Raw genomic sequence first — 13,092 nt, forward strand, 5'->3', positions numbered from 1 at the left:
GCTTCACAGGTAAGCACCTTAACTGCTAAGCTATCTCTCCAGCCCAAGATTATGTGTTTTTTTATTTTTTTGTAATTTTTTATGAGATAAAGAGAGAGAGAATTGGCATGCCAGAGTCTCCAGCCACTGCAATCAAACGCCAGATGCATATGCTCCCTTGTGCGCATGTGCGGAACTTTGCGTGTGACCTTGAGCATCTGGATTACAGGACCTGGAGAGTCGAGCGTGGGTCCTTAGGCATCACCGGCAAACCCCTTAACAGCTAAGCCATCCCTCCAGCCCAGAAATATGTTTTGTAACTGGACTTCTGGTATTTCTTGGCTCTTAGCTTCCACAACTAAGCGTCTCTGGATGCTTTACATTCCTGCTTCCCTTGGTCCCTTGCTGTCCCATTCCTTCTCTTACCCCTAAACACAGGAGTTCTACCACCCATCCCCTTCTCTTTGTGTTCACTTGGCTATTCTCATGGTCACTTTGAACTCCATGTGGCAATGGCTTTAAAGTCTACACCTTCAGCTGCCATCTCCCTCCTGAGTCTTCTTACTTACCCCTCCCCACCTTGCTGAGGCTCCTTGCCCGGTGGGTCGCTCTTCCCAGCCAGGTGCTGGGCATGTCTGAAACAGCCCTCCTCCCTCTCTCCTCCAAACCACTGCCTCCCCTTCCATAGAGCTGCACTTCTGCTGGCCAATGAAGCTCACAATCCACCGTGTTGGCCCCTGCTTTTCCCCTTCCCGCCCCTTTAATGATTAAGTACTCACTGAACTTTTGACTTTTTTTATGTGTGCATGTTACATATGTGAGGTATGTACATGTGCGTGTAGACATGCACACCCTATATGCATGTGTGCAGAGGCCAGAGGAAGACACTGCATATCCTCTCTCGCTCTTCCACCTCACTTCCTGCAGACAGGGTCTCTCACGGAGCCTCAAGTTGGCACCATTCTTTGGTTAGACTGGCTGACCAGCAAGCGCCAGTGACCCCAGGGATTCTCCTGCCTCTGTCCCCTTCACTACCAGGGTTACAGGACGTGCAGGCACCCCAGCTTTTTACATGGGTGCTGGGGTTAAAACTCAAGTCCCTGTGTTTGCACAGCAAATGCTATTACCCACTAAGCCATCTCTGCAGCTCACAACTCTCTTTCTTTCTTTCTTTTTTTTTTTGAGATAAGGTCTCACTGTAGCTCAGGCTGGCCTCAAGCTCACAGGGATCTTCCTACCTCTGCTGAGATGAAAGGCATGTGCCACCGGATACAGCTCCAACTCTTTTCTATTACTGTTCTTCACATTGCCTTCTACCCTTACCTTACCACTACCATAATTTAAGTCTTTTTAAAAATATATATATATTTTATTTATTTATTTGAGAGAGAGAAAGAGGAACAAAGAGAGAGAAAATGGGCGTGCCAGGGCCTCTAGCCACTTCAAAATGAATTCCAGACACTTGCACCCCCTTATGCATCTGGCTTACATGGGTCCTGGAGAATCCAACTGGGGATCCTTTGGCTTTGCAGGCAAACACCTTAACCGCTAAGCCATTTCTGCAGGTCCTAATTTAAGTCTTTATAGCTTCTCACCCAAATCCCTGCAGAGCTGACCCTCCACTGTGCCTTCAGCGTTGCTCTGGATCATGCCAGAAACGCCGAAGCTCAGGCTTAATCCTGGAATTTCTGCACCAGACCCCTGGCCGTTTGTCTGCTCCCTGGGATTTGATAAGCATGGGCTTGGAGTTCAGGGATAGAGAGTGCTTGCCTGTCATGCATAAGGTCTTACGATCAATCCCAGCACCCCAACAAAGGAAAGGGGGCGGTGGAACACTTCTGTAATCCTGGCAGCTTGGAGTTGAAGGCAGGAGGATCGGTCAAGGTTAGCCTTGACTACACAGCAAGTTTGAGATCAGCCTGGATTGCGTGAGACCTTGTGTCAGGAAAATAAAAACCAAAATACAAACAAAAAGGCTTCGGTGACCCCTGAATCTAGCCTCTTCTTCCCTTTAGTCCATCCCAGGGGCCATGAGCATATACACTTCCTTCTGATCATGGCATTCTCTCCCAACTCAACCCCCCATAATGACTAGACTGTTGAAGGAATAAAGTCTGTACTCTTCAGAACGTGAGACTTCCAGCTACCCACACATTTATTTCGCCAGATTTGGGGCCTCCTTGCGCTAATATATTCTATACTGCCGGCCAGCAGAACCAGAAACACAGCATGACACAGTAGAAATTAGTCTGCACTAAGAGGCACTTCTCATAATGCAAAATCTGGTTCCATGACATTAGGCATCAAATGTTGCATTTCTCCTATACAAAATAAGAAAATAAGGGGCTGGAGAAATTGCTTAGCAGTTAAGCATTTGCCTGTGAAGCCTAAAGACCCCGGTTCGAGGCTCAATTCCCCAGGACCCACATAAGCCAGATGCACAAGGTGGTGCATGCATCTGGAGTGCATTTGCAGTGGCTGGAAGCCTTGGTGCACCCATTCTCTCTTTCTCTCTCTCTCTCTTTTTCTGCCTCTTTCTCTGTATGTTGCTCTCAAGTAAATAAATTAAATTAAATTAATCCTTTAAAAATAATAAAATAAGACCAGTCCTGTATTTCTAAGGCTTCATTGACTATAATTCTTAGTAAGACATGCATTGCAAATTTATCTTTATGCACAAATCTAAGTACAATTAGTTGGAACAAAACTTGCACAAAATCTTGTTCTAGATGCTGTGTACTCTAATATTTATTATTCTCTTTTTATTCATGTTATTCTGTGTAAATAAATACTGGTGTAACCATCAAATTTACTTCATGATTTGCTAATTGTTCAGAACATTTGGATCAAAAACAAAGCAAAAACAACAACAACAAAAACTGTGGTCCTTTTAGCCTTTCAAGCACATGGCCTGGCTCCTCTGCTTTGAGCACGTGCTTGGCTCCCACTCCAGGCTGAAACACTCTGTCTCCTTCACTGCCTTTCAGTGTCTCCGCCTCTGTGGATGGATGGCATCCTTTAACACTCGAGCCTATTAACACCAGAAGACAACACTTACTTCTCTGCACCTCGGCAGGACTAAGTCTGAGTTCTTCCTAGGCACTATTCACAAATGCCCTCTAAGAACGTCGGTGTACATTTTCATCTCATTTTTCCATTAAGATCCTTGAGAACAGGAATCCTATCTTCTGTCTTTTTACCCTTCTCAGCATTCCCGGTGTCTGGCATATGAGTCACTCCAGCCTCAAAGTCTGTTTTTCTTTCTCCAACTGCTCCTCTATTTGATTAGCGTATCTAGCGCTTTATCTCACCCACGCCCTCCTGCTTACTCTCACTGCTTAGCCAGCTTAGGCCCAGCCTTGAACCACTGGCCATCATTTTAACTTCTTTTTTCAGTCTCCTCAGTGCTCTTGTCCTGTTGTCTTCCCCCATGTCTGGCCCTGACAGCCCGAGCTGGCTTTGAACTCAAGATCTTCCTGTGCTTCTGTCCCACAAGTGCTGGAATTACAGGTGTGCCACCCCGTGCCTGGCTCATTCTCTGCCTAGTTCTCTTTTCTGTCCTCCACACAGCTATTTTATTTATTCATTCTTTCATGCTCTATAACTCCTTGTCCTCAAACCTTCCTTTCTAAACCGATGCCAACAAGACAGGCCTAGCTCCCCTTCCTGCACGTTCCCTTAATTCCTTGTGGGCATAGCTGTGGTACGTACACTGCTCCTGACTGCCCAGTGATGTCTGTGTAGCTTACTGCACTGCAAATTAGAAACACATCTTTTTCATTCTGGAAGCTCTTAAACACAATATAGCACTAAGAACTCAATAAGTATTTCTTCAGTAAATGAATGAGCACATAAGTTGCAGTTAAATGAGCAATTACATCAAATGCAAGTCTCATATGGTTATTTTTTTAAGAGGCAATCAATTAGTTGATTCAATAAAATCACAGGGAATGAAATGTTTGAAATGCAAATGGTTTCTGAAGTCTACAACAGATGTAGAATTACAGCTAGTTAACAGTTTATTGTTTCTTTTTTTAAAAAAAATTATTTATTTGCAAGCAGAGAGATAGAGAAAGAGATTGGGCATGCCAGGGCCTCTAGCCGCTGCAAAAGAACTCCAGATACATGTGCCTGTGTGTGCATCTGGCTTTAAGTGGGTACTGGGGAATCGAACCCAGGTTGTTAGGCTTTGCAGGCAAGTGCCTTAACCATTGAGCAATCTTTCCAGCCCAAGAGTTTATTATTTCTATTCTAATGACTAGGAAATGGAATTTAGCCCCATATGTATAACAGAATGCCAGGACAAACAATGCAAACTTTATCACAGGCAATAGTAGTCTGTCATGAAGAAGACCTCTCTTTTATCATGGTCTCACTCCACTTCTTTTCCTTTAATATGACTCTTTTAATTGGTTTATATATCTCCAGCTATGCTGACTTAAATGACTAACAGGATTAGGTTGGTCCAGCTAGACATCATTCCATATCTTGAGGGGAAACTCAGAAAAAAAAACATAACACAAAACCTTTTTTTTCTTAGACTGTCAGCAATGTCCATCTTCTTTTGCTTATTTGTTCCTTGTAGTGTTTTTTTTTTTTGTTGTTTTTTTTTTGTTTTTTTTTTTTGAGTCAGGGTCTCCTACTGTATCCAGGTTGGCCTATAATTCACAGTAATCCTTCCACCTCAGCCTCCCATGTACTTGGATGACAGGGTGAGCCCACCACGCCTGACTCCATCTCCTTGCTTCATCAGAGGACTTTGCTTCGTGGCGGCAGTCTGTTTCAAATGTCTCCCGTTATTCGGGCAGCTCAGAAGAAAGCCGGAGCCTAAGAGTACTCACCCTGACATTGTGAGGATGGAGGCCGCCGGGGTGCTGAGACATGTACTGGGCCAGGTCTGTGTGCTAAACAAAACAGCACAGAGAGAGAGAGCAGAAGTCAGCCGGGCTTGGACACTGTCCTAACGCAGAGCCTAGACAAAGACAAGAGTGTTTTAGACTAAAGTGTAAAAGGAGTCCCCCCCAGATTTTCTGAGACTCCATATTGTTAAGGTCAGACAATGTGTCTAACTTTCTGCCTGTGCACAGGAGCCTGTTTCTTGGCACACACAGAGACGCTCACTTTATAAGTTCATACATAAGTTTTAAATATCTTGAATTTTATATCTGTATTGTCAAAGAAAAAAAAATCCTGGGTTCCACTCAGTGATTAAAATAGACTTTAGAACATGCAACTTTCATGAAAAATAAACTCAAAAATCACAGTTTCTTATTGGTGGTAAGGGGGAAAGGGACAGCAGAAATTGTAACAGGGCTGGGAAGATTATTCAGTGGTTGAAGGCACTTGCTTGTAAAGACCTGGTGGCCCAGGTCTGGCCCAGGTTCAAATGCTCAGTACCCATGTAAAACCAGAGGTACAACATGGCATATGCATCTGGAATGTGCTTACAGTGACAAGATGCCCTGGTGTGCTCATTCTCTCCCTCTCTCTCTCCTCTCAAATAAGTAAAATATATTTTAAAAACTATGGGTAAAGAAGCAAGACTGAGTGGATAAGAACAGTGAGGCTGTATACTCAACAGTAACAGAACTTCCATCATACCTTCCACATTGTAATGAAAGTTTTATTGTGCCATAAAATATTAACAGATTGATCATACCAGCACTGGGTTCTTCTCCTCCTGTAACATTCTCGAGAACTCACCATGTATTCAAAAACAAACATCAGTGTCTCTTTGGTGTGAACTATGTCGTGTAGAAGGACAATATTGGCGTGCTTCAAAACCTTTAGGAGAGAAGCTACAAAGATGAAACAAAATGTTAAATTGATCACTGATAATGAAAGTGCTGCCTTAAAACTATTAAGCAGTATTTTTTTTTAAGTATTTCAAATCAAGCATTCTAGTTTTTACTGCTGGACATAAATCTCTTCTGAGAGCATATTTAAAATGACAAAGTACCTTCCTCATTTTAAAAGTGGTGAATTGTTGCATTTTTACAACTGTTCTTACAGGCTAGAGTGGTTGCAGACAGTATGTTTCCATTTACCTAATCAATTTCATCAAAGCACTCAGAGCACTTTGTGACCTCTCCCCTGGGACTCTCACGGCCCAGCTGCAGAGCTAGAGGAGCCGTGGCCTTGAGAGTCATAGGGTATGGGAGGGGCAGGGAATCAGCTGTTGGCTCTTCTAGAGCAGAACTTTTAACATGGGACAGCGCTCCACAACGCAGAGTCTGGCCAGGGCTCAACAAGCCTGGGGAAGGTGGTTGATGGGAGGCAGGGATAGGAGCGGGGAAAGAACTATTGAAACCTGTAGAAGAGTATGGAAAGGCTTCTGCTTTTTGTTTTGTTTTCCAGGAAGGGTCTCTCACGCTAGCCCAGGCTGATCAGGAACTTGCTCTGTAGCCCCAGGCTGGCCCTGAATTCAGCAATCCTCCTATCTCAGCTAGGGTTAAAAGTGTGTGCCACCCCACATGGATGGAAAGGCATCTTAAAGGGACCGTTGCAAACCTTTATAAAACGCAAGCTTAAGAAGAGGAGAGTACCAAGCTTGGGGAGGCTTGGGGAGTGGATTGCTGACAACTGCCTCTTGCATGGTCAGTTACAGGTTATTGTTAGGTCACTGACGGTAGCCACTTGCTTATCACTCATTTAGCAGTCTTGCCTCAAGAATTTTACCAATGAGCTGAGCTCATCCTTAACTTCTAAAGGAAGATATTTAAAGGGGAGAAGTTAAGCTGGAGAGATGGCTTAGTGGTTAAGGTGCCTACAAAGCCAAAGAATGCAGGTTCTATTTTCTAGTACCCACAGACATCCAGAGGCATAAAGTGGCGCATGCATCTGGAGTTCATTTGCAGTGGCTACAGGCCCTGCTGTGCCCATTCTCTCCCCCTCTCACAAATAAGTTAATAAATAAAATATTTGTTTAAAAAATAAAGGGGAGAAGTCACCCCAAGAGGTCAGGAGTGGGAGTGGGATTTCATGTCTGACTAAGGGGGTTCCAGAGAAGGCAAAGACTAATGAAGACATATGAAGGAGATGATGAGTCTCATCTGAAGGCATGAAGAAATAAATAGTGTCTTCAAAACTGTGGTGGAGTGCTGGGGAGATGGCTCAGTCTGCAGAGTGTTGCCTCGTCAGTATGAGGATCTGAGTTTGATTCTTACAACATAAAATTCTGGATGTGGTGGCATGTATTTGGGAAGGAAGGAAGGAAAGAAGAAAGGGAGTTGGAGAGATGACTCAGCAGTTAAGGTGCTTGCCTGCAAAGCTTAACAACCTATGTCTGATTCCCCAGTACCCACATAAAGCCAGATGCACAAAATGGTGCATGTGTCTGGAGTTCATTGGCAGCAGCTGGAGGCCCTGGTGTACCCATTCTCTCTGTCTATCTCTTCTCTATCTCTCTCTGCTAGCAAATAAATTTTTTAAAAAATTTAAAAAGAAAGAACTAATACATCTAAAGGAACATTTCACAAAGGAAGACATAACAAAGTCTAACAGAAACATGAAAAACAAAGTGTTTCCCCTATGTTTAAAAAAGTCTTAAGGGAAGGGCCAGGGAGATGGTTCAGTGGGTAAAGTGGTCGCTATGCAAGAATGAGGACCTGAGCTCAGATCCCCAAGCAACCATGTGAGAAAAAAGTCAGGCACGATGGCTCATTCCTGTACCCCAGCACTGTGAGAGTGGATAGGGGAACCCCTGGGACTTGCTGGCCGGCCAGTCTAGCCACATTGATGAGCTCCAAGTCCAATAAAAGACCCTGTCTCAGGCTGGAGAAATGGTTTAGCAGTTAAGGTGCCTGCCTGCAAAGCCAAAGGACCTTGGTTTGATTCCCCAAGACCCACATAAGCCAGATGCACAAGGGGGCACATGCATCTGGAGTTTGTTTGCAGTGGCCGGAAGCCCTGGTGCACTCATTCTCTCTCTCTCTCTCTCTCTCTCTCTCTCTCTCTCTCTCTCCCTCCCTCTTTCCCTCTCCCAAACAAATAAATAATTAAAAAAAATTTAAAAAAAGACCCGTCTCAAAACATTAAGGTAGAAAGTGACTGGGGAAGACACCCAATGTTGACCTCTAGCCGGCACACACACGCTTACACACATCACCTACACACACACACACAAACAGACACACAAAAAGACAAAGGAAACATCAGGTGTGGTGGTTCATGTCTATGATCCCAGCAATCAGGAAGCTGAGTCAGAGGGATTGCTGAAAGGTCAAGGCTAACCTGGCCTACAGAGTGAGAACCCATCTCAAAACAAATTCAAAGAACAGGGCTGGGAAGATGGCTCAGAGGTTAAAGGCACTTGCTTGCAAAGCCTGCTAGCCCGAGGTTCAGTTCCCCAGGGCCCACATGTAAGGCTCGATTTGCAAAGTGAGTACATGAGTCTGGACTTAGATTGTAGTGACAAGAGGCCATGGGGCATCCATATTCTCTCTCAAATAAAGAAATAAAAATATTTAAAAACAAAAGATTTAAATGAGAGGAAAAGTATAAAATCTAAATTGTAAATTCATTCAGGATAAAAAAAAATTAGAAAAAAAGGAAGGTTTCTCAAGGGAGGGGAGGGGGAACAAGAAAGAGTAATGGGGACAAGAATGAATATGAGCACATGCTGTATGTGTACGAAAAGGTCATAGTACAACTGGAGAAGTGGCTCAGTGGTTTGTTTGCAAAGCCTGACGGCCTGCATTCAACACCCCAGTACCCACATAAAGCCAGATGCATAAAGGGACCGATACATCTGGAGTTCATTTGCAGTAGCAGGAAGGCCCACTGCATGCACACGTTCTCTCTCTTTCCCTCTCCAATAAGTATAAAAGGTCATAATGAAACTCATTTATTTTGCATGATAAAAAACTAATAAAAGTGTGAACTTGGAAAAACTAAATAAAAATTCAAATCAGGGCTGGAGACATGGCTCAGCAGTTAACGCATTTGCCTATGAAGCGTGAAGACTCAGGTTGGATTGCTCAGTACCCATGTAGGCCAAAAGCATAAGGTGACAAATGCATCTCCTGCAGCTCCTTTGCAGTGGCTGTCGGGTCCTGGCAAGCCCATTCTCTCTTACTCTGTTTGTCTCTTTTTCTTTCTTCGAATGAATAAATAAATATATTTTTAAAATATGAACTTGCATTTACATCATAGGAAATACAGATCCGGTGTCCTTACATGTTTTTAGTGGAGATTGTAAGTGAAGGAATTTCTCTTGATATGTCCCCCTCATTATGTGACACCAGGACAGACAGCATTTTTTTCAGTCATTGAATCAATGAAGCAACTAAAAGTCATTTTTCACTTTGATTTAGAGTTTTGTAATTTCAAGCATCTCTGTTATTTTCTAAGCAGTTTACATCTAAGGTTGAGTAGCCTTTTGCTTTTCCAAAGTATCACTAAAGGTTAATCAAGTAAGGGTTTTAAAAAGTATGTTTGATGATCTTTTTTACCCTGAACGTAATGGCTAAGCCTATTGTCTACATTCTACTGGGCAGAAATACACTTTTTTTTTTGGTTTGTTTTTTGAGGTAGGATCTCACTCTAGCCCAGGCTGACCTGGAATTCACTCCGTAGTCTCAGGGTGGCCTCGAACTCACAATCATCCTCCTACCTCCTCCTCCTGAGTGCTGGGATTAAAGGCGTGCGCCACCATGCCTGACTAGAAATACACTTTGTGGTGTGAAATACTCTTTTAAAAAAGATAGTTCATTTATTTATTTGAGAGAGAGAGAGAATGGGTACACTAGGGCTTTCAGCTGTTGTAAATGAACTCCAGAATCATGCACCACCTTGTGCATCTGCCTTACGTGGGTACTGGGGAATTGAACCTGGGTCCTTTGGCTTTGCGGGCTAGCACCTTAACTGCTAAGTCATCTCTCCAGCCCTATTTTTTCTTTTTTAAATATAGAACACCTCATGAATTTGTGTGTCATGCTTGTGCAGGGGCCATGCTAATCTATGTATTGTTCCAATTTTAGAATATGTGCTGCCAGAGTGAGCACTGAAATATGTTTTTTTTTTTAAATTGTGCTTATCTGTAACTAAAATGTTATAAAATTGTAATCTTATAGGGATTATAGAGTTTTATTTATTTAGCTCTCTTCAAGAGATTGAAGTAATTTACAAGTAATAATCTTTCTCCAAATGCTGCTAATTTGTTGTGCAAATAATGCAGCTATTTTGGTTGCCTCCTAGCTAGTCAAAAATTACTGTAATCCTTGAGACTGTCTTGTTCATTTGTATTAAAATTTCCATATTGTGGGTTAATACTTTAGAATAAAACCCATTAACTCAACTCTGTTAGTGTACTGGATCCATTAGGTTTAATGTTATCAGTGGAATACATTTGGAAGGGCTGTTTACTAACTACATTGACTAAGGGGGAGGTTATATTACTATAATTTGACTTGAACATTTGTGGGTTGTAAAAGTCTAATCTGTTGGTGCTATAAATTGCTTAAGCCGTACATTCTCTTAAACAAGAATGTTTTTGTTTTGTTCCTTTCCAGCTTTTCTGTGTTAAGAGTCAGTAATTTATAGTTTGTACAAACAAAAGGTTTTGAAAGATTTTATTTTCTTGAGTTTATCTTGTATATTTGAGCCATCATAAAAGATAGCAAGCCTTTTCACTACTTTGCTAAAGGAATTCCAGAGTGAACACTATGTGATTCTCAGAGCAAATTCCACAGGGTTTCTCCTAGTTTCTTCATGTCATGTAGTGCCTACCACCTTAAAAGGCACTTAAATATTAGAAGATGGAAAGTAAAACATTGTTTCAATGTTTATTAATAACAGCATTACAGAATATTTGATTTTTGTTGTCTCTGTATTAAAAGAATTTTTGCATTGGCAGGGCTGGAGAGATGGCTTAGCAGGTAAGGCATTTGCCTGCAAAGCCAAAAGAACCTCAGTTTGATTCCCCAGGACCCACGTAAGCCAGATGCACAAGGTGGTGCATGCATCTGGAGTATGTTTGCAGTGGCTGGAGGCCCTGGCTTGCTCATTCTCTCTCTCTTCCCTCTCTCAAATAAATTAATTAATTTAATTAAAGAATTTTTGCATTGATAAATGTTCTCTAGGAATGTGAATACATTCATCAAGTGTGAGCTCTTGTAAATGATTTCCTTAGTTTTTTTTGTTGTTTTTTTTAATTAAAATTTTTATTAACATTTTCCATGATTATAAAATATATCCCATGGTAATTCCCTCCCTCCCCACCCCCACACTTTCCCATGATTTCCTTATTTTGAATCCACATATATATTAAGTGTATCATCATTATAAAAAACATGATTTGCTAATAAAAAATTGTGAACTTGGAAAAAAGTAAATAAAAATTCAAATTAGGGCTGGAGAGATGGCTCAGTGATTAAGGTCCTTGCCTGCAAAGCCTAATGGCCCAGTTTTGACTCCCCATGTACAGATGTAAAGCCAGATACACAAAGAGTCACATGCAATATAGTTCTTTTGCAGCCATTAGACTCTGGTATGCCCATTCTGTCTGTCTCTCTTCTTTCTTTGCTTACAAATAAATAAATAACAACTAAAAAATATCAGGGCTGGAGAGATGGCTTAGCAGTTAAGCGCTTGCGTGTGAAGCCTAAGAACCCCAGTTCCAGGCTCGGTTCCCCAGGTCCCACGTTAGCCAGATGCACAAGGGGGCGCACGCGTCTGGAGTTCGTTTGCAGAGGCTGGAAGCCCTGGCACGCCCATTCTCTCTCTCCCCCTCTATCTGTCTTTCTCTCTGTGTCTGTCGCCCTCAAATAAATAAAAAAATAAAAATTAAAAAAAAATTAAAAAAAAATATCAAAGGGTGTTCTGTAAGGTATGCCCACATTTCAACACCTCTTTGCACCAACTCTCAATATAGAATTCTGCAAGATTAAGAACAAACTCAAGTATGCTCTTAAATTGGGGTCCAAAATTATTTCCTTCAGGAATCTTACTCTGTGGTAATAACTCTTATTGTGTCCTCTGGATGGCCATTCTCCCTCCCAATGAGGGAGGACAAGCATCTTTATTTTCCTCTGGTAACCAACCCTCCAACTGTGTGCCCGGCTGCATTCATAGCTATCGGGGACGCATGCAGCCCACGGGCCCCAAGTTGGACATCTCTGTTCATTCATTTCTAGTGATACTACCCTAACCTCTATCCAAGGTTGGACATGTGATCTACACATGGCCAATCAGAGCACAGCACCTCCCCAACCACAGAGATTGGTTCAGAGACAGGTGAAATAACCAGGTTAGGAGAGTCTTCTTTTTCTGGTACTTTATTTCTACCGTGTGGGTTGAATTTGTGGGAGTTAGCCAGAAGCTGCTGGGGCCAGATTACCAACACCTGGTGACAACATGCTTGGACATAAAAGTGAGGCAGAAGTGGGCTGGAGATATAGCTCAGGGTTAGAGCCTGTGTCTGGTACACAGGAGGCCATGGTGTCCATCCTCGGCATCCCCTCGTCGCCCATAAGAAAAAAAAATCTCAATGCAGTGAAACCAGTATTGAGTTATAAAAAGGCAAGTGCTTCTTGGTGATACTGTTTGTGTCCTGCAAATCTGTGGTTATTAGATCTGTGCGCCGGTTTGATCTGAGAACTCTTAGGCGAAAGGAGCTCTCTCCCATGCCCGTTAATCCTACTATGCTCTTTGACTTTTTTGCCCCCAGAGACTTTTTGGACAGGATTTATTATTTCGCTTGTCCACATGACTTCACTTTATAAATGTAATGAAAAGATTCTCTGGCCTGTTTAATCTCCCCAGCCCCAGAGTGACGTCTACCCAGAAACAGAGCGACTTTCTCTGTCTTGTGGATGCCACCACGCCACCTCATGGGAACGTCCAGCCACTCAACCCAGAGGACTCACTTCATTTATCAAGTGTATTTATTGAGTGTCTTACGAGAGAACTATCTGTGCAGTCAGGAGCTCTAACGTGAATCCCAGCCCTGTCACTTTCTATCTGAGTGAGCTCTGGACTTTCTCAACCCAACTCTACTCATCCCTTGCAAACAGGGTTGCCATCTTTCTTGGCTTTACTTCCCAGCATTGACCTGAGGGTGGAATCAGACCACATCCCTGGAAATCCTCATGGAGGTGCAAATTAGAATTAATG

The 13,092-nt window shown here is 42.7% G+C and overlaps 1 protein-coding gene and 1 non-coding gene across 6 annotated transcripts in view; both read right to left on the reverse strand.

Moving 5' to 3' along the window:
• The window catches only part of Cdk15 (cyclin dependent kinase 15), a 125,555-nt gene that overhangs the window by 88,374 nt on the left and 24,089 nt on the right, over positions 1-13,092 (reverse strand). For all 5 annotated transcript variants that reach the window (XM_045148491.1, XM_045148488.1, XM_045148489.1 and 2 more), the window contains exons 5-6: positions 5,683-5,777; positions 4,821-4,883 (exon numbers count right to left, since the gene is read on the reverse strand). In XM_045148491.1, the coding sequence (XP_045004426.1) occupies positions 4,821-4,883; positions 5,683-5,777 (158 nt within the window). The remainder of the gene's footprint in view (positions 1-4,820; positions 4,884-5,682; positions 5,778-13,092) is intronic.
• LOC123460420 lies at positions 9,880-9,983 on the reverse strand. The gene has a single exon (XR_006636985.1). It is a non-coding gene; the product is annotated as a U6 spliceosomal RNA (small nuclear RNA).

Source organism: Jaculus jaculus, chromosome 4 (genome assembly GCF_020740685.1).
Source record: "Jaculus jaculus isolate mJacJac1 chromosome 4, mJacJac1.mat.Y.cur, whole genome shotgun sequence".
Taxonomy (NCBI): domain Eukaryota; kingdom Metazoa; phylum Chordata; class Mammalia; order Rodentia; family Dipodidae; genus Jaculus; species Jaculus jaculus.